This window comes from Mauremys mutica, chromosome 3, assembly GCF_020497125.1.
Source record: "Mauremys mutica isolate MM-2020 ecotype Southern chromosome 3, ASM2049712v1, whole genome shotgun sequence".
NCBI classification, from domain to species: Eukaryota; Metazoa; Chordata; order Testudines; family Geoemydidae; genus Mauremys; species Mauremys mutica.
In genome coordinates this window covers 170,834,294-170,854,525 of record NC_059074.1, presented here as the reverse complement: position 1 = coordinate 170,854,525, position 20,232 = coordinate 170,834,294, and the positions used below count along the sequence as shown (strand labels likewise).

The 20,232-nt window shown below is 42.5% G+C and overlaps 1 protein-coding gene across 4 annotated transcripts in view; it reads right to left on the bottom strand.

The window, feature by feature from the left end:
- Positions 1-20,232, bottom strand: part of MTA3 (metastasis associated 1 family member 3) — a 228,903-nt gene that overhangs the window by 152,712 nt on the left and 55,959 nt on the right. For all 4 annotated transcript variants that reach the window (XM_045011460.1, XM_045011463.1, XM_045011461.1 and 1 more), the window contains 2 exons: positions 17,214-17,277; positions 16,083-16,200 (listed from right to left, as the gene is read on the bottom strand). In XM_045011460.1, the coding sequence (XP_044867395.1) occupies positions 16,083-16,200; positions 17,214-17,277 (182 nt within the window). The remainder of the gene's footprint in view (positions 1-16,082; positions 16,201-17,213; positions 17,278-20,232) is intronic.

The window sequence follows — 20,232 nt, the reverse complement described above, 5'->3', positions numbered from 1 at the left end:
CAATATGCACTCAGTGTACTTGCACAGGGACCAGTGGGGAAAAAACCGAGTGGCACTGCAGCCCTACACACCAGAACAGAATGCCACTTACTCGCTCTGCCACCTCCATGTCATGATGGAAGGGCAGCTGGGCCAAACCTGAACAAGTGGTGCAGCCTGGCACTTACCTCCTCCCACCCTAACCACCAAACTATCAGATGGCTCACCACATCCTCCCAGAAAGTCAGGGACACACACCTCCCAGACCCTAGTTGAGAACCTCTGTTCTGGAGGGGGAGGGGGAGAGAGTGGAACCCTCTGAGGAAGTTTTGCCTAACATGGGAATTATCTTTTATATCACATGCTCTGTCTAGTTTAAGTAGGCGTGTTTGGGGGGGGAGGGGGAGCATTTCTATAGTGCACAGGGCCCCAACATTCTTTAATCTGAGCCTGCTAATATGAGACACAATAGCATTAAGAATTGTGAAATCAAATAATCTATTTTTTTATTTGCCCCTAAGCAACTCAAAACTGAGCTTTTCATTTACATGAGCCAGGCTCAAACCAAAACCTTTAGTCCAGGGATTCTCAAACTTCACTGCAGTACGACCCCCTTCTGACCGCAAAAATTACTATTACCCCAGGAAAGGGATCAAAGCCCGAGCCCTGCCGCCCTGAACTGGAGGGCAAAAGCCAAAGCCTCACCCCCCCCCCGGGTGCGGGGGGGGGTTTGGGAGGAGGGAAACAAAGTTAAACCCCAAGGGCTTCAGCGCCAGGCAGGGGACCTGTAACCTGAGCCCCTTTGGAGTTCCAGCTCAAAGTCCGAGAACCTCTGCTTTAATCCAAGCAACTTTCATGGTGTTCAGAATCCAAAAAGACATTCACAGCTGAACTTCATACCTGTCTTCTTAGCTGTCTAAACTGCCCAACCTAAAACCCTAGATTCACAACACTCCCAAACATTAGTAGGTTTGAATCCAAGTTTTGCAGATCAGGCCTAATCTGTCAGTCCATTAAAATTAATATTGTTCTCACAACTGATCATGTGACATGGAATATGAGGTGGCATGGAGACAATGAGAGTGGGTTCCTCCCAAATACCCTCTTCTCTTCTAGAGAAGAGACAAGTTTTAATGTTTTAAAAAAATTTACTTAGAAAAAAAGCTTTTTCAACAGCTGAAAGAAGCAGTAGTTAGAACTTTCCCAGTCTCTGTCTTCCTTTCTAATCATTCAGCTGTTACAGCTGCATCAATTTAAAAAAGGGTTGCCCTCAAGAAATCCAGTAGTGAAAGTGTAACTACCTGAGCAAAACGTACTACTTACTTTGAATATTTTCTAATCCTTTCTTACTTTGAATATTTTCAGAAGTACAAGGGAGATTGCTGGCTTTTACACTGGGGAGATTGCTGGCTTTTACACTGGGGCTTTTGATGCTTTTATTATTTTGTTCCTCAAAAAAACGAAGCTCCGAAGTATGTCTCTCCTAAAGAACACATTTTCTCATTGATACAGATAATGATAATAACCGGCCATGGTCTTTAACGTCTGTTATTCAGTAGTTAATTAGACCAGGGTAGACCATGTTCCTACCATCAGATGGGCTTCTTGAACGTGTCTCTGCGGCTTAGTCTAATTATATTCCATCTGTTTGGTTCTGTGGACTGAGAGCGAGAGCCTCACCTTCCCTTCCCTTCCTGCACCCAAGCCCTGGCTAAAAAGGGCCAGAGTGGCATACAGGGGTTCTAAAAGTCCCAGAATTCAAGCTTGAGGAAAAGGAGGCACTGTGGAAACTCCTTGCACAGGAGACATGCCGATGGCTGTGGAAGAGTGTGGAAGAGATTACAGGCAGCACTGCAGCCCATACAAGGTTGCCAGATGTCCGGTTTTTGACCGAACCAGCCAGTCGAAAAAGGGAACCTGGCTACTCCAGTCAGCACAGCTGACCGGCCCATTCAAAATCCAGTTGGCGGCACAGCAGAGCAGGCGGGCTCCCTGCCAGGCTCTGCGTGGCTCCTGGAAAGCAGCCAGCGTGTCCGGCTCCTAGGTGGAGGGGCAGCCAGGGAGGATCCCCATGCTGCCCCCGCCCACAGATGCCGGCCCCTACACTGGCTCCACAGATCCCATTGTCTGGGAACCGTGGCCAATGGGAGCTGCGGGGATGGTGCCTGTGGGCAGGGGCAGCGTGTGGAGCACTGAATGTGACACTCAGCTCTGAGGGAAAGCGTGTGGAGCCCTCTGGCCCCTTTCCACCTTTTGATTATTGGTTAGAGATATACACACTGAATGCACTGTGGGGAAGTTAACGTTGCCATTTTAATCCTAATCTTTGCATTTTGTAATTCTTATGCATTTTAACTTTATATTCCATTAACCCAAGCTTTTGCATTTACTTTGCATAAAGGTAACTGAGAATGACTAAATTCAAGAGACAGTGGCTGGAAGAGCACAACATCATGCTCCATTTATGTAACTGAAGGTCTGTTTTTCTTAACAGACTCAATAGAATCTCTTATGACTCAAGTGGCAGATGTGGAAGACTGATAATTAATGAAGAATCAAATTGTGAAAAATCTGAATTCTGTGCCATAGCCTGCTGTCACAACTAAAATCAGTGATTTCTCACTTTGATTTAAATCAATCCATCCTGTTCAAATATATTTATAGTTGTGGTTTTGCTCCCTGATTCTCCCACATTGCAAAAATAAGTACGCCACCAGCCATCTTCTAACATCAGGACAGAGGGAAAAAATGGTCTTTTTGATGAAGTGGTAGTTCTCAAACTGTGGGGCTCACCTCCCTGGCGAGGCTTGGGCATGCACCAAGAGAGGCACCATTTACACATGTTTCCCCTAGTAGCCCAGGGTTTCTGTGTGAGCTGTAGCCAGTGCTGCAGCTGCCACTAGATGCTACTGTTGGTAGCCTCGTCAGCTAGGACTGGACTGCAGTTCTGACCATCCCAACAGGGGCTGCGACGGGGCTTGCCAGCTCCTGCAGAGAGAAGCTGCTCCCTACCTGTGCAGAGCAGGAATGCTGCAGCCCAAGTGGGCAGGTGGAGCAGCAGGAAGGTGTCTTGGTGGCAGCAGCTGCCTGCACTGGAGGGGGAGATACAAAGGTGAGCTAAGCGTGGAGACAAAGGGCAGGGATCCAGGATAATATGTGCCTCTCCTCTCCAGCCAACCGCACTCTCCCAGCTGCACGGCTTAGGTCAGGGCAGGGTCTCAGGCAGTCAGGAACAGCCTGCTGGGGAGGAAGCTGAGCTGAGGACAGGAACATCGACAGCGTACTGGGAAGACAGTAACACAGGGAATTGAGCCCAGTGCAGGGAATAGGCCGGGCAGGTATCAAGGCCCATGGGAAGGAGTTGGGCAAAGGTGGTGGGCAGGGAGCTTGGCAGAGTGGGATTTGGGAAGATAAAGCAGAGCAAGGGGCAGTGCCAGGGAGGGTGCACAGGAGACTGGACAGGGAAAGGTGTTGAGGGAAGGGTTTTTCCCATCACTGAGAAGTAAAAGGGAGGCGAGACCTCCCACGCGTGGATTTGTTGTACATTTCAGATTGATGACAGCACTTCAACTTTATTACTCATATTCTTGCAATTTCTCTGATTCCCGAGTATAATCCTAAATTATGACCTCTGTCCTGGAGCTATGCAAGAGCCTTTCCTTTCCATCCTAGCCTGCCTCCTCAGAGTTCCAAACAGACGTGGATCCTGAAGTGCACTACAGGCTATAGCAGCCAGTTTTTTATATAGTACCATTACACCTTTATTGTCGCTGCTCCCAAGAGATGCTGATAGTCACATTAGAATTTTTCATATTTTATTTTTATTTTTAGATAGATACAGAGGGGTAGAATCCATTTGCAGTATCATTCTAATTGGGCTCTGCCATTGACTCTATAGACCTGAGGGAAGTCACTTAACCTCTCAGGTGCCTTACTTTCCTATCTGTAAAATGGGGATAACACCACCATTGTGAAGATTAATGCGATAATGTTTATAAATTGCTTTGAATGCAACTAGTGTCTCATTATTCAACAATTTAAGCAAAATAAATGATAATGTTGATCCCTCTAGCGCAAACCAGCCGTTAGTTTAAAACATACCGCTTTCCTAAAGCTGCAGCAGTTGAACCTGCCAGTCCTGCATTAAAAAAAGTTGTTGACTTTAGGATAAATAAGAACCCAAACTCCTAAGAACTGATAAACATCAGCAAATACATATAATTTATTTTATAAATATACAGTACCATGATTGGGCGGGCTGAAGAGCAGGGCCTGCAAACAAATTTCTGCAACAACTCTCCCTTTGGGATCATATAGCAACAGCTGTGGGAAGCTCAGAAAAGTAATGGAGGCCTGGCCAACAGGTCAGCTCAGGCAGAATAGCCCCACACACCAAAAGCAAACCATATCAGGCATGACCTCTGCTAAGACCATGGGCTGTACAAAGAACAACAGTCCAGATATGCAAGCACCTGACACCTTGCTTCTGGGTTGGGGGAAGGAGGATACTGTCTGTCCCAACCTCTGCACTGTTCTTCTGTCCAAAGCCTTTTTATTTTGGCTTTGGGCGAGGAAGCACCTACATTTTATGTTCTGTAAGAAATATTAAAATATTACCGTGGTAATGGAATAATGCACTGTGCAGTGTGCAGTTATAAGTAAACAGAGTCTCTTTGTGGGTGCTAGAGCCACTCAGCCATTTGTCTCCTCCTACTCAAGGTTTCTATGCATCTCCCTACAAATGCACTCCCTATTGGCTGCTACTGCAGACTTCTCATCAGAATACTATTAGTGATGTCATCAAACAACTTTCCATCAGCCCAGAAATAAGGCCAGAAAATTAGCTCAATCATGCATTGCACTGCTTCCCAGGAGACAAGAGTTTAGAGCAGGGGTAGGCAACCTATGGCACGCATGCCAAAGGCAGCACACAAGCTGATTTTCAGTGGCACTCACACTGCTTGGATCCTGACCACCGGTCTGGGGGGCTCTGCATTTTAATTTAATTTTGAATGAAGCTTCTTAAACATTTTAAAAAACGTATTTACTTTACATACAACGATTGTTTAGTTATATATTATAGACTTATAGAAAGAGACCTTCTAAAAACGGTAAAATGTATTGCTAGCACGCGAAACCTTAAATTAGAGTGAATAAATGAAGACTCGGCACACCATGTCCAAAAGGTTGCCGACCTCTGGTTTAGAGTTTAAAAGGTCAGTCTCTCGGTCCCAGACCAGAGTGAGTTGGGAGCACTGAATGTGACACTCAGCTCTGGGGGAAAGGGAGGGTCTGCCTCACACTGATACTGTAGCATCCCCTCCTGACAAAAATGGATAGTAGCTTCTCTCCAAAGCAGGCTTAGTTCATAGCCTAAATTCTAAGATGCTGTTGAGAGAATGGCTTAATTGAGGAGTAGATCCAAGATCCAAAGTAACACTTGTTAAACTAAAGGTGTTATTTCAAATTGATTTAGCTAAACCAGTGCAAAAATCAGTGCAGGCACTTTTAATCGGACTTAAACTTGGTTTATATTAGTTTAGCTTAATTCAGTAAGGAACCGACTTAAGCTAAACTGATATAGCACAAAAAAAAAATTAAAAGTACGTTATTATTGTTGCAAAAAATCAAGGAAATACAAGAATCAAGGTTGCCTGTGCAGTCTTAATTCCTCCTTCTTGTGTGTCTCCTTTATGATACAGTCTTTAATTACATGATTACATATTTTTTCCCCACAGACTGTGTATTTATTCTACAAGGCTCCGGCCTCATTTAGTCTACAGAATGGACAGTGCTTGCTTAATGAGCCGCTATTCATTGTTTTGTTTTCCCCTTGTCCAGTGAGTGGCCTAGGTTTTATTTACGGCACACTATTCAAACTTTGCTCTGAATACAGAATTATTTCCTCATGAACTTTTTTATGGAGCTCATCACTTATAGATATGAGTGCTTCATATGTATTAATGCATATATTTTAACAGGGATGAGATGAGATGAGGGACCCATATTATCACCATTTTACAGACTGGCAACTCGGGCACAGTGAGGTTACGGTCAAAAGTATCCACTAACTCTGGACCAGGGCCGGCTTTAGGCCCATTCCCCCGAATCGGGCCCTGCGCCTAAGAGGGCCCCGCACCCTAAAGAAGAGCACCTAACTTAGGCGCCTTTTTAATTTTTACTCACCCAGCGGCACCTCAGCGGTGGGTCCTTCACTAGCTCTAGGTCTTCGGCGACGGGTCCTTCAGTGCCACGGAAGACCCGGAGTGAAGACCCGGAGCGCTGCCAAGTGAGTCATCCCTGCCTGTCGAAACTATTCAAATTGGGCCCTGCACTTCCTAAACCCAGCCCTGCTCTGGACCTCCAATTTGAGACATCTAGAACCTGATTTTTCACAGTATTTAGCCTTATATCGCATTTTATATGATCAAAGAACAGTTCCCAGCTTCAGTTGCAGCTATGAGTGCTCTGAACTCCTGCAAATCAGACCCCAGGCTCTCAAGTCAAGCACCCAGAAAACAAAGAATAAATAATTACAACCTTTGAAAAGTTTGACTAGTTGCTTAACTAGCATTGCATAGGAACTCTGTGGCAGGCAGGAATAGAATCCAGTTCGCCAGGGCAGCATTCAACTGTTTTCGCCATGAGACTGTCCCTTCTCTTCCTGCAGTCCCCCGCCTCATTCACTACACAGCTTCCCACTTCTGCAACAAATGAAGCAGGGGTCCTGTACAGAAACCAGATTTATCCCCAGAGTAGGTCCATCCTGTGCACTGAATGAGGCAGGGGTATTGTGTAAAAAAAAAAAAAAAGTATGTAATGAAAGTGCATCATACTGCACATGCACAAGGATGCACCGGCAACCTTAATTTTGGCATTTTCTAACATTTCAGTGTTTGACATTGCAACGTTAATAATAATGTTTTTTAACATAGTTTTTGTGTATAAGTCCTTCATTTTTTTTTTTAAAGGCAGACTGAAAAATCAGAAATTCCACCACGTGGCATCCTATTGATGCCCACAAGGATAATCAGCAGGGGTGGATCCATCACACAGACCTATCTCACTTGAGATAACAAAGTAGCTGATAGCAGCATTAGGTTATCATCCTTTGTTTCGACCAGCACCAGAGGGGAATAACACCCTTTGCCATTGCCCTTCACAAGTATGTGCTGACAGCAGAGGAATGGTGAGGCTCAGAAACGATGGTTTCCATTCCAGCCTCTGCAGTGGAGTGTGCTCAGCTGGGCCCAGGCTCTTCTGTCCATTCCCCAAATTTGACCCCTACTGTCCTGTCCACTTCAAACTCTCCCCAAAACACTTCCAGCTTCTCCACCCCAGTCTCTTCGCCCAACCTGCTTTCCTACCATCCCCGCTCCTTGTCCCCAGTCGCCCTATCCAGTGGCTTGTCAGATCTGCTCCCACATCCTTCCCCCTGCCCCAATGGTTTCCAGACCTACTCTTGTCCCACTAGCTCCCATCATTTTCTCCACATAATCTCCATTCCCTATTTCCCTCTCCAGCTCCCAGTCCCAGTCCCCTTGCCCAGCCAGTCCCAGTCTCCTCCCAACTCCTGCCAACCTCCAATCCCAGTTGTGTGTGTCCCTCCCCAAAAAAAATTCTTCCAGTCTCTTGTCCCAAACTACTGCTCCCAACCCCAGTTCCAGCTCTTGTCCACATGCCTGGCTGCCAGCAGGGGCACCACAGAGAACACAGGAGAGACAGGCTCTCTTGCCTTCTATTCTGGTGACCAGCCCTAGTCTGGCTCACAGCAGTTCAGAGCTGCAATTGCAGGGAAAGTCATGTTCAGCCCTGAGTGGAGGGTGCCTAGTGCAGATGGAATTTTTGCAGTTTTTAGCTGTGAAACCCTAGCAAGTCTTTACTGAGCATGTGCAAGTCGTGATTTTTTGAAGGTTTATAAAACTTGGCCAAATTTAGACAGATTTTCACAGAGACACAAAAGGCACATCCCTCACACAAAGGCCACCCCCTTGCCAAATTTCAAGTCCCTATTCCAAAGCATGTTTTTTGGTTTTTTTTCCTCAAAAAAAAGGTCATCAGAATTTTTAAACATGGGAAAAACAACGTATTTTTCACTAATCTCATTCTTAGAAACTACTGAACTGTTTTGGCTGAAATTTTCCAGAAAAAAATGCAGCCTGAGGCAGACAACCAAGCCTGGAAAATTTCAGCCCAAACAGTTATAATTTAGCAAAGTTATTGCAACTGAAAAGAGGGTTTTATACCTGGAAGTGTCAGACAACTTTAAGAACAGGCAGTGTAATAGGACTGGCTTAAACTGAATGAAGAGTGTCCATTCTGTGTTTCAAACCACAGAAGGGCAACTTTGGAAAGAGACAAGGCCTTAAAGGAGGAAGGGTATTGCAAACTCAGTGTTGTGCCATCACAGGAAAATATGGTATTTCCTTCCTCCCCACAGTGTTAAAAAAGCAGCAAAATAAAGCATTTGACCCCGGTTTTCATTGGCCCGGATCTTGTCCTAGCCAAATTCTGCTGGGACATCCTCAGTGTGGAAGATACAACAGAAAAAGAATCCAGACTGCAGTTACATGTAGTTAGAACAATGGTCCCCAAACTGTGGAGCGCACCCCCCCTAGGGGGCTATGGAGGAACATTTGGGGGGGTGGAGCAGGGCCCTGGACAGCCCCTATGGGGGGCAACAAGGGAGCGCTACCCAGCCCTGTTCCACTCCCAGCTCCGCTCCAGCCCCACCCCTGGCTCTGCTCCAGCCTCACCCCCAGCCTTGGCCCCCAATCATGGCCTGGCCACAGCTTCCGCTCCTGGCCTCTGCCTCAGCCCCGCACCCCATCCCGGCTCTGCTCCCAGCCCCAGCCACGCCCCCAGATGCGGCCCCAGCCTCAGCCCCCTGTCCGTGCCCCTCCCCTTCCCCTGGGAACCACAGCCCTGCTCCTGGCCCCAGCTCGGGGCGGGGGGGGGGGGGGGAGAGGAAGGGGCACGACCGTGAAAAGTTTGAGGACCAGTGAGTTAGAAGAAGTTGCAGTGGAACATTACCAAGGGCTTTTCCCAGTAATTCCCCACAAAAAATGTTGTTAGCAGAATCAAATCTATTCTTTTGTGTGCCGATGTCAAAAGTTAACTAGGTCATGTTTTCGCTCTACCAACGGACTACTGTAATTCTTGTCTAGCTGGGAACCCAGGGGAAATCATTCACCAGTTAAGACTCTTTCTAACATTAAGCATTTTATTGAAGTTTTATTAGAGGAAAGCACTTGGGGATATATGAATAATAAATACTAAAGGAACAGTGATTCCTCAGTCGACCTCTGCCTCAATCCTACGGTAAGAATCCAACAGTCACAGGAGCATAACTCCTGTGATTCTCAACTCAGGATCTGGTCCTTAATATGTAACTACCTGTATGCCTACACTGCGGCTGGGAAGTGTAATTCCCTGCTCAGGCAGATGTACATGCACTAACCTAGCTAGCAGAATAAAAATAGCAGTGTGGCTGCAGCAGCATGAGCACCGGCTCCAGCTAGTCATGGGTTAGTCTGAGGTACATATTTGGGTTGCTAGATCAATTCGCTGCGGCCACACTACTATTTTTACCGCACTAGCTTGACCAGAACTAGCAAGTGTATGTGAAGCCAAGTGGGACACGACACCTCCAGCTGCCGTGTAAACTTACCTTTACAGGGCACAGGGGAAATTTATTTTCTTTTCACAATTATAAAAAAAAAGTTATACTTTTTATAATAGTAACCGTTTGGAATCTGGAAACAAGTTGGGGTTTTATTGCCTGACAATATGTACACATACTTTGGTTTTGCAGTAGAAAATAAATGCTGGGTACAGAGCTTCTAGTTTTTTGTTAGTTTTTTTGGGAGGGCTGAACCCCATCCACTTCAGTGGGGAATCTCCAGACAAGGAATGTCTATTACTCATCAGTAAGGCTATGATTTTGTCATGGATATTTTTAGTAAAAGTCACGGACCAGTCACGGGCAATAAACAAAAAATCACAGACGCCGTGACTTGTTCCTGACTTTTACTAAAAACAAAATGGGGAGAGAGTAGGGTCCAGCACCCTGCCCTCTGCGTCCCCACCCCCCAGCAGCTGGGAGCTGCAGGGACTCCATTGCACAGTGGCTGGGAGGAATCCCCCTGCCACCCTGCAGGGCTGGGAGCTGCGGGAGGTGCTCCATCACCCACAATGGCAGGGGAGCTCTGGGGGACCCCCTGCCAACACTGAGCAGCTCCGGGGTCCCTCTGCTGCCGCAGGGTGGGAGCTGTGTGTGGGGTGGGGGAGACAGGAAGTGAGGAGGACAGCTGCTCACGGCGGCTGAGCAGCTGCAGGAGGGGGGTCTGCCAGCAGCAACAGCTGAAGGGCCCGCCCCGCCCACTGAGCAACTCCGGGGTCCCTGGGAGATGCAGGGGGGTCCCTGTTGCTCGTGGCAACTGGGTTACTGCGGGGTCCCCCACTGCCAGCAGCAGCTGGTCAGCTGCGGGCCCCCCAGTGTCATGGAGGTCACTGGAAGTCATGGATTCCATGACTTCCGCGACCTCCGTGACATCATCTTAGCCTTACTCATCAGAGAAGAGAAGTAACATCCAGCTGTAGATGACACCGAACCTGACAAGGGCCTGCAGCTCTTTCTGGAAGCTGTGCTAAGACAGTACAAGTTGTTTTCCTACCGAATAGCTATATGTTCTTATGTGTTCATAACTATTAAATAAATTATTAACACAAAGACAACTAGCTACAAATAATTTACCATACTGCTTTAGAAGACAAAGATCAGCCAAATCTACAATAGCCTAATTTTATGTGGGTTTTTTTTAGGTTTTATTAAACTTTTTTTATTTTTTAAAAGGAAACTATGTTTTTCACCACAAAAATTAAAATGAAATACAAGTGAATCTAATTTAACCATAAAAGAAAGTCTAGGAAGTACAATCAGATCTTTGGTTTGTGTGCTATTTAAAGTGTTTCTGGATTTTGCTGATTTATATTATCTGGGGAAGAAAAAAAGTTAATTTCAAGGGAAACAAAATCAATATCCATAGTACAGAGACAGGCGTCAACTCATTTTTTGTGCCTGAATAGGCCACTGAAAAAATGTAAAACACTGGAGGCAAACACAATGTAAATCTTCATTTGGTATAATAAAAATCTGAATTTTCAGTTTACAAACCTAATAGAAGCCATCATTATGTTTATAGCAAAATAATTTGGTTCTTATAGAATACGCTTAGACATTTCACAATTCAAAGAACTTTTCCATTTAACATCCACTTTGTGACCAGCCTTCTGAAAGCGAATCTGAATTAGCATATTTCAGTGCTTTCGTTAAGATTTTTATGACAGTAACCATTCAAAACAAACTAATGGTGCATGTCATTAATATTTTTCTTTTCTTAATATAAGGTATGGGAGGATTTCTTAAAACTTCTGTCTACTGGTGACTTATAAAGAAGGTATATTTTCTCTACTTTTAATCTGAACTGCCCCCTACATACTGGATCTGTATGAAGTTACTAACATTCTGAATTTACTGCATAGTATGACTAGATTATCTAAGGCCTAAATTTTTCAAAAGTGACCACTGATTTTTGATGCCTCGATTTTTGGGTGTCCAGCTTGACACTTTCAAGAGATCTGATTTTTACAGGGTGGGTGCTCAGGACTTTCTGAAACTTTAAAAGAGCCTAATTTGTCACAAGTTGGGCATCCACAATCATTAGACACTTTTGAAAATGTAGGACTGAATTGCTGTTTCAAGACTCACAAATTTTCACAAGATCCCATCTTTACAAGACTTACTATTTTATTCCATAAATGCTATTCAACCAGCTTTTTTCAGATTCCATTCTGTGAATGAGAATCCTAGTTGTTAAAATAACCCTAGCTCATACACAGCATTTTTCATCAGTAGATTCCAAAGAGCCTTACAGAAGGAGGTCAGTAGCATTATCCCCATTTTATAGATGAGGAAACTGAGGCACAGAGAAGCTAAATGACTTGTTCAATATCACCCAGTAGCACAACTAGGAATAAAATCCAGATCTCCTGAATCCCAATCCAGTGCTCTAGCTCCTACTCCACAGGTATCAATTTTGTTATAATTCAGAAAATGGTACCAGGTCACATGCAGAGGCACTCTGACAGCTGAGATGTGTTCTTATGCCACTCGGAGGTTAGCACAAAGAATCGGGGGATATATTTGGCCCCCTTGTCCTCCAGGAATACTGATGGACTAATTCTTGCCTACATGACAACCTGAAGATCTCATCATCCACTATACTTCTGGGATTAACAAGATCTGCAAGAGCAAGGCTTGTAACACACAGTGAAATCCTGGCTCCAAGGAACTCAATGGGAATTGCAGTGGAGCCAGTTTGACCCATAGAGCTTATAAGCACCACAAAAGCTTTTTTAATGTTAAGGAATTTAATTTTAGAAAAACCTTCAGCTCTAAAGAAAGCTTCTGTAGGAAGAAAAGTTACTACATAGGCTTTAATCTACTAAATAGATATTATCTACTATACTATTTTAGGATTCAATCCAACTTCAACTCCAACAGACTGGAACATACCTACTGTCCAGCAGACAATATCCTAGCTCCTAATGTCAGCAAAAATTCTAGAGAAAATAGATATTACAAAGATTTTAAATGAGTATACTGTAAACAATCCATCTCTGATCTATTGATCTTTTGAAATTAGCAATAATAAGTTCTTAGTGGGGACTAGCCACATAGAAATTTTGAATTTTGAAACCCCACGTATCAAATTAATGTGAACAAAGGATCTTGAAGAGTTAGTTTGTTATTTTACCATTCAAAATAATATTTGTCCACCCAATACAGCTTTATAGTTGGTGAACAGAGTTTGCTAAAAATTGGGGGGGGAAATTCCCTTGAGATGAGGCTAAGAATAAATATTTTTAACCCAAAAGAAGAACTGTTTAGAAAGTTATGGAGACATTAAAATATATTTATAACCAAAGTCACAAAGAAACCTTAATGGTCACTACTAGGTGACCATTATAATACATTTTCCCCCCTTGCTTCAATACTTCCTTATACATACATTCTATGTACTCCCCTAACCATAAAGTCTCTAAGCTTTCTTTAAAATTAATGGGTGCAAATACATATATTAAATTCTGACAATGACACGTCAATGCTCTGTTTTTTTAAATTTCAATTCGCAACAGTAGATATAAGTAGGGCCTGACCAAATTCACGGTCCATTTTGGTCAATTTCACGGTCATAGGATTTTTAAAATAGTAAATTTCATGATTTCGGCAACTTAAATCTGAAATGTCAAGGTGTTGTAATTGTAGGGTCCTCACCAAAAAGGGATTGTGGGGGAGGTTGCAGTACTGCTACTCATACTTCTGCACTGCTGCTTGCAGCAGCGCTGCCTTCAGAGCTGGGCAGCTGCAGAGCAGCGACTGCTGGCTGGGAGCCCAGCTCTGAAGACGGAGCCGCCGCCAGCAGCAATGCAGAAGTAAGGGTGGCGTGGTATGGTATTGTCACCCTTACTTCTGAATGGCTGCTGACAGCAGCGCTGCCTTCAGAGCTGGGTGCCCAACCAACAGCTGCCATTTTCCAACCACCCAGCTCTGAAGGCAGCGCAGAAGTAAGGGTGGCAATACTGCGATTCCCGTGCAACTCCCTTTTGGGTCGGGACCCCCAATTTGAGAAACGCTGGTTTCCCCTGTGAAATCTGTATAGTATCGGGTAAAAGCACACAAAAGACCACATTTCATGGGGAGAGACCGGATTTCACAGTCCGTGATGTGTTTTTCATGGCTGAGAATTTGGTAGGGCCCCAGATATAAGTGCCATACAAAAACCTATGTTAAAAGAACTCTTTTACTGTTGTAAAGTCAAACCATGAAGCTGTCAACTGGACAAGTGCTGTATTGACTGACCATTGGGTAAGTAATACCTTATCAGACAGAAAAGGAATTTGTTAATAAGTATGGGCTCTAGATTGCATTTTATATTCTCCTTTGATCTGTAACCATATGTTTCCAATCCTTGTAGGTGCTTCTATTTGGATTTTTATCTTAAGCTTTGTCAACTAGACTTCCATTTGGTTTTACTATAGACATGACTAAAGCTTGGTCTGCACTACAGATTTATGTTGGTATAACTATATCACATAAATCCACACCCATGAGCGATGCAGTTATACCAACCAAACTCCTGGTGTAGACAGTGCTATGTCAACAGGAGGGCTTCTCCTATCGACACAGCTACTGCCTCTTGATGAGGTGGATTACCTACACTGACGGGAGTAGCTCTCCCATCAGCGTAGATGGGATCTTCAATCACTAAGCACTGCAACTGCACCACTGTAGCGCTGTATGTGTAGACAAGCCCTAAGTGCTGTGGGCTAAGAAGAGTGTTGAACTGAGGTGAAGCTAATGAACTGAGGACACTGCTTCTAGAGGCAGCAAATCTGCTTGCACTGCGAGTGCCCAGCAGTCGAGGGACTCAAGTATAAGAAAGTGGAGTGTACAGACAGGTTGGAGAGCCTATGCCCCAGGGCCAGAGCAGAACTCTGGGGCTAACTCTCTCCACTGATTTTGCCTCATTTAGGGAGCCTAAGGGCTGGGCTGTGCAAACTACTAGCCTGCAGAGGGAAAGAACAGGGCTTGTGAAACCTGGAATGGGGCACTGATATTGCCAACAATCAGCTGTTTGGGGCAAGTTTCCCCCCCGTGAGCACAGACAAGGTTCTCTCATGCTGTAAGAAGTGGTAGTGATTAGCCCTGTACCCAAAAATGTCACAGTCCCTCTCTATTTACATCCTTACTAAACATTCTCTTTCATCATATGAATCTTTATAGAATAAACAAATTATTTGGTTCCCTACATCAGGTCCATTGTATCATATTCCAGTCATGTTTGTAGCAAGCCTATATTCTTCACAAACAACACTGAAAAAGTTTTTCCATGACTACCTTACCTTGTCAAGTAGCTAATAAATAACATAATCAGAATAACAATGCAGTGATCTGCCACACTGCATCTATAATAAATCAGTCTACCTCTCTTATTGAAAAAAATCATTCTTCCATTACACAGTTCATTAGACAAACTTTGGACAATACTAGTTTTCAAAACAAACAAAACAAGCAGCACACTTGACAGGAATAAAAGAGCACTTTAACATTCCATTAAGGGTGCAGTCCTGCCTTTCATGAGCACTCGAAACTCCCATTGACTTTGTGCTACTGGTATGAATTTCATAAAAGTGCTTCCCTTATCAAGAAATAAACAACACCCAAGATTGTTAGGAAATAATATTTATATCTTAGCCATTCCTCAAGAAAACTGCTTCCTTTATTACCACTCTAATCAAAACATAAAACTCGGTAACAAAGACTGTTCATAACATTTCCAAAGCCAATATATGTGCACTAAAAATAGATTGCAAACAGTTCACACCCATCACAGTACAAATCAGCTTTAAATATATACCATATGTAAAATTCATATAAAAAAATAAAGTTTATGTGTAACAAAAGATTAATAGAAATCTTAAAAATTCCAACTACATGAGCAAGGTAAGAGGACCTATGATTTTCAAGATGTTCTAGGGAAGAAATGTTTATTTCAACTCTGCTACAAAACAGAAAAGAAATAGTAAATACCACCTTAACCTTGGTGTAAGTTGATAATTAACAAGAGGAGGTCATGCGTTCAGCATGCAAAGCCTTCTTAGGAGAGCACACATTTTTCTTTTGTATTGTTGTTGCTTTATAGTGTCTATAATGTGTGTCCTTAAGACACTTTTTCCTGTGAGCCCTACCTGAAATTAGCCAACTGAACCAAACAAATGGTCAATTAAAAAAAAATCTTCTTAATTATATCATGACGCACAAAACCTCACCGGGTCATAAAGTCCATTCATTGGTTACCCAATGAACCCTCTTTTGGTGCCCCATTATATCTAATGTAGTTTTTTCTGTTCCTCACGATAGGGAACGAAGATATTTCTGTTTTGGAAGGTGCCTATCTCACCTTTGCAAGTCAATAGAAATAATAATGTTATATGTTGATTTTTTTTATTTTAACATTCAAAGGCCAACAAATATTTACCTTCAGCAAGCATGTCTGGTACATCTGCTTGATATCTAGGTCCCACTCTGATTTCTCCTTTGTCTGCTAAAAGTGTTTTCAGTGATGGATCATATACCAGCGAATAAAAAAAAGTATCCTAAAAAAGGAAAAGATATTTGCAATAATATTAATTCAACTGTTTCATTTTACTTTAAACCTACAAACTTCTTTCATTTAAAAATTACAAATACAAAAAAGAAACTCTACTCTTTCAATATCAAATTCACTTGTACTGACCTTTCGAGCTCCCTTTTAGGGTGCAAGACAGGCAAATAGAAAGCCTACAAAATATATTAATCTCCATTTTAGTGAATACAGATTTAAGTAAATTTAATATTGTCTCCCTGTTTAAATGGCTTATTCAGAGTCTCTTATAATGAATAAAAGTATTTGGAAGACATTTCATAAGAGTGTATGTACAACATTAAAGGTACAACGATCAGCTACTTATCCCCAAAATTTGGTATGTCTGATGGAATCTATTTTCTGAATTTTACTTTTTTCCCCTTTAATTAATTACCCTCTCATATAGATTTTTACAAATTACAACTAAGCCCAAAACACCATTATTTTTTAATAAGACCTACACAAAAAAGCACTGGTGTGCCCTTTACCTCTGCTGACTGGAGTAGCAGCTAAGCAATATTTTTAGAGCCATGCTTACAAACCATTAATGGTGCTGGTACACAACTATGAAAATGAACTCATACTGATTTCAAACCAAAAATGTGTTTGCCCAATATTAAAATAACTAAAACCATTGAAAAAGGCTTTTTATGTTCAAGGTTTTATAATAATATTTTTAAGCTACTTTTAAAAAAAGCACCTAACATATCTGAATGAAGTGTATATTTTATTTTTTATGTTCAGGTGACAATAACTATTTAGTTGACTATAATAATAAAAAGAGAGAAAATACAATGTATTAAATTACTTTAATCCATAATACTTATAAAGTTAGAGATTGGTGAAAATACCTCCTAACAAGACATTCAATACTGAATTTTTTTTAATTGTATGCATTTACTAAAATCCTACTATAAATATCAGAAGATAAATATTGGGATCTATGGAGTCTAAGTAAACAAAAGATTTAGTGATGTGCATTACCTCTTTATCAAGATATGACAACACAGATTCTGTCTCATTCAGAAGTGCAACACTGCATTTTCCCCTATACAAACAAAAAAGAACTGGTAAATTTTTTTTAAAGCTAATAATTTTTTAGGTATATAGATATAGATATAAAAGGTACACAATTTTAAAGAAAATACATTTTACAGTTAAGGTTTCCGTTTTTAGTTTGAAAATATAGTAAAAATGTATATTGCCACATTTTTAAACAAAAATGAGTGTAAAAGGAACAAACTGAACAGTTTATGCTGATCTAAGCGCTCAAAAGTGTATAAAAGCAATAGTCTACAAGATGTGGGATCAAAGCTTTAGTTGAATGATAGAAGAGCAATGATAGAAAAACAAACCCCAAAGCGAACAGTAAATACAACGAAATAAACATAAATTCAAAAGAAATGCAAACACATAACAGACTAATTACTTTATATACAAAAGTGGAAAGGTGGGTTAACAGTTGAGGAAAATTAACAAAGGTAGGTCAAAATTCATACTGTAACTCCACCAATTTTGTGAAGCACTTTGAAAGATTCATGTTTTCACAGGATTTGCTTAAAGCCAATTCAAAGTATGTTTGTTTGAACTTCATTTTATGATAAGTTATCAAATTCCAAGATTTTTCAGAGGGCTTCCTCTCTTATCATAAATCTAATTTGTATTTTAGTTACTGAATCCCTGCTCAATTCCAGAATAACTGCAGAAAACACACCAACAGCAAATAAATTCAGGTTTTTTAAAATAACGTATTCAAGTGTTTGATATATGCTCTGGTAACTTCAATTTTCCTACAAAGCAAAGGGAAGCTAACAGGACGTAAATACACACACTAGGATCCATTAGCAAAATGCCAGCGATGTGCCGTTAACAACGGAATACTACCGGAACTTCCACCTGTTGCTGCTGCTGCTGCTACTACATCATCTGTATCTCTAAGTACTACAAAAGAAAATGTTTACTGTGATGATACATAAATCAGCAAGCGCTTTCTAAAATTAGTTCTGAGTTACTCTCTTCATGCTTCCTCACCTTTTTGCAATACAATATTTCACACCAATTAATACCTACTAAGCTTTATGAAGTAAAATATGTTCTATGGGTCAGCTAATAAAGGCCTATAAGATAGTGCTCAACTAGAAGCACCCACCATACACAGGCGCCAACTTTTTTCTGAGCTGGTGAGTGCTCATGCCCCTGGCCCCGCCCCGACTCCCCCCCTGCCCCAAAGTCCCCACCCTAACTCCACCCCTCCATGCCCCTACTGGACCCCTCCCCAAATCTCCACCCCCACCTTCTCCCCCAAGCACGCCACGTTCCCCCTCTCCCTCACAGGTTTCCTATGCGAAACAGCTGTTTCGCGGCACAAGCGCTGGGAGGGAGGGGCAGAAGACGCGGCGGCGCGCTCAGGGAAGGAGGCAGAGGCGGAGGCGGAGTGGAGGCAGGGGGGCGGGATGGGGAGCTGCTGGTGGGTGCAGAGCACCCACCAATTTTTCCTCGTGGGTGCTCCAGCCCCGGAGCACCCACGGAGTCGGCGCCTATGCCACCACATTGAAGTTATCGTTGGAGGAACATTATATGATTGTTAGATTTGTGCAGGGGTTACCAGGAAACTGCTTCTCCAACACACACATACACACCTATTCCACCCTCAAAGACCAGTCTACATGAAACTTTATCTCCTAGTTTAAACAAGAATTACATCTAAAAATCTAAGCAAACAGAAAATTTTCTTCACATGCCATGATAAAAATATTAGTAAAGACCGAAATGATAGTACTCCGCTAATTCTTCCTAAGATTTCTGGTTTTTATTAGAACATGGTCCACAATGGATACGTCAGTACGTGAGGCTTTTTAAAATATGCTCTAACAGCATGAATAACGCACGGAAACTGAGGTACCTTGCCATATGCCCAGTAAGGAACCAAAACATTGCTTCCCCAAAAAAGGAACTCCTTGAGGGCTAAAAGGGAAGAGCTAATTGCATTAGCTTAAGGCTGTGGATGGAGCCTACAGTAATATAATAAAATAAAAAATGTAACAGAGCAGGGCACAGGGAAAGATTCACAACACAGAACCTGGCAGAGAGACTACTCCAGTGCAGCCTTGAGTAGGAAGCACAAAGTAAACCGTCTCCAGAGCCAAACACTTCTTAGCTCAGCTCACCACCTCCCACAAGATATACACCCTTTCTCTCACACCCACAATATTCTTTAAATCTATTTTTTTATAGCACTAGAAGCAGCTAACAAATATTTGGAGACTCTGTTCATTTAAGCACCCAAAAGCTTGGATTCTTATGTGAACTCACCGAACCTTTGAGACCAATGAACAAAACTACAAACAAACAAAGAAACAAACAGCATTTTTTTACTTTTCTGATTCCTTAACTCGCTTCTGAAATTTGTGTCCTATGCCTGTCCCCACATTTCAGCAGTTCAAAGACTAGTTGATATAGAACATACTTTATTTTCCCCTTTAACACAAGACTATTAGGATGGTGCATTTTGCCACAAGGCTGAGAAGAAAACCTCACAACCCAGCTGCAAGTCTGTAGGAGAAAAGAATGGGGCAACCACTGAGACTGGATGATTTAATTAAACTCTCTATTATGGTTACAATTACGCTAACATTTAGTAACTGGAACGATTTCAAAGGGCACCAAAACCTAATTACTGATTTTTCCAATTAAGTTTTCATTGTGGTCTATCAAACCATACAGGGGTGTGTGGTTTCTCTCTCTGCCGCCACAACCACAGTCATTCTATAACAAACACAAGCTGATGTAACTGCTACAAACTGCTTTCAAAACTTCAAGCACATACATGTCCTCAGACTCCAAAATGAAGTTTCTAGTCTCCATGGGTCTTATCCTGCTCCCACTGATTTTAAAGAGTGCAGCACCAGTCTCTATTATCAAGTCTACTTAATCTATTGCTGCAAGATACTGAGTGCCTCCTACTGACTTCAATGGATCAAGTTCCAAAGGGAACTGTACAGCA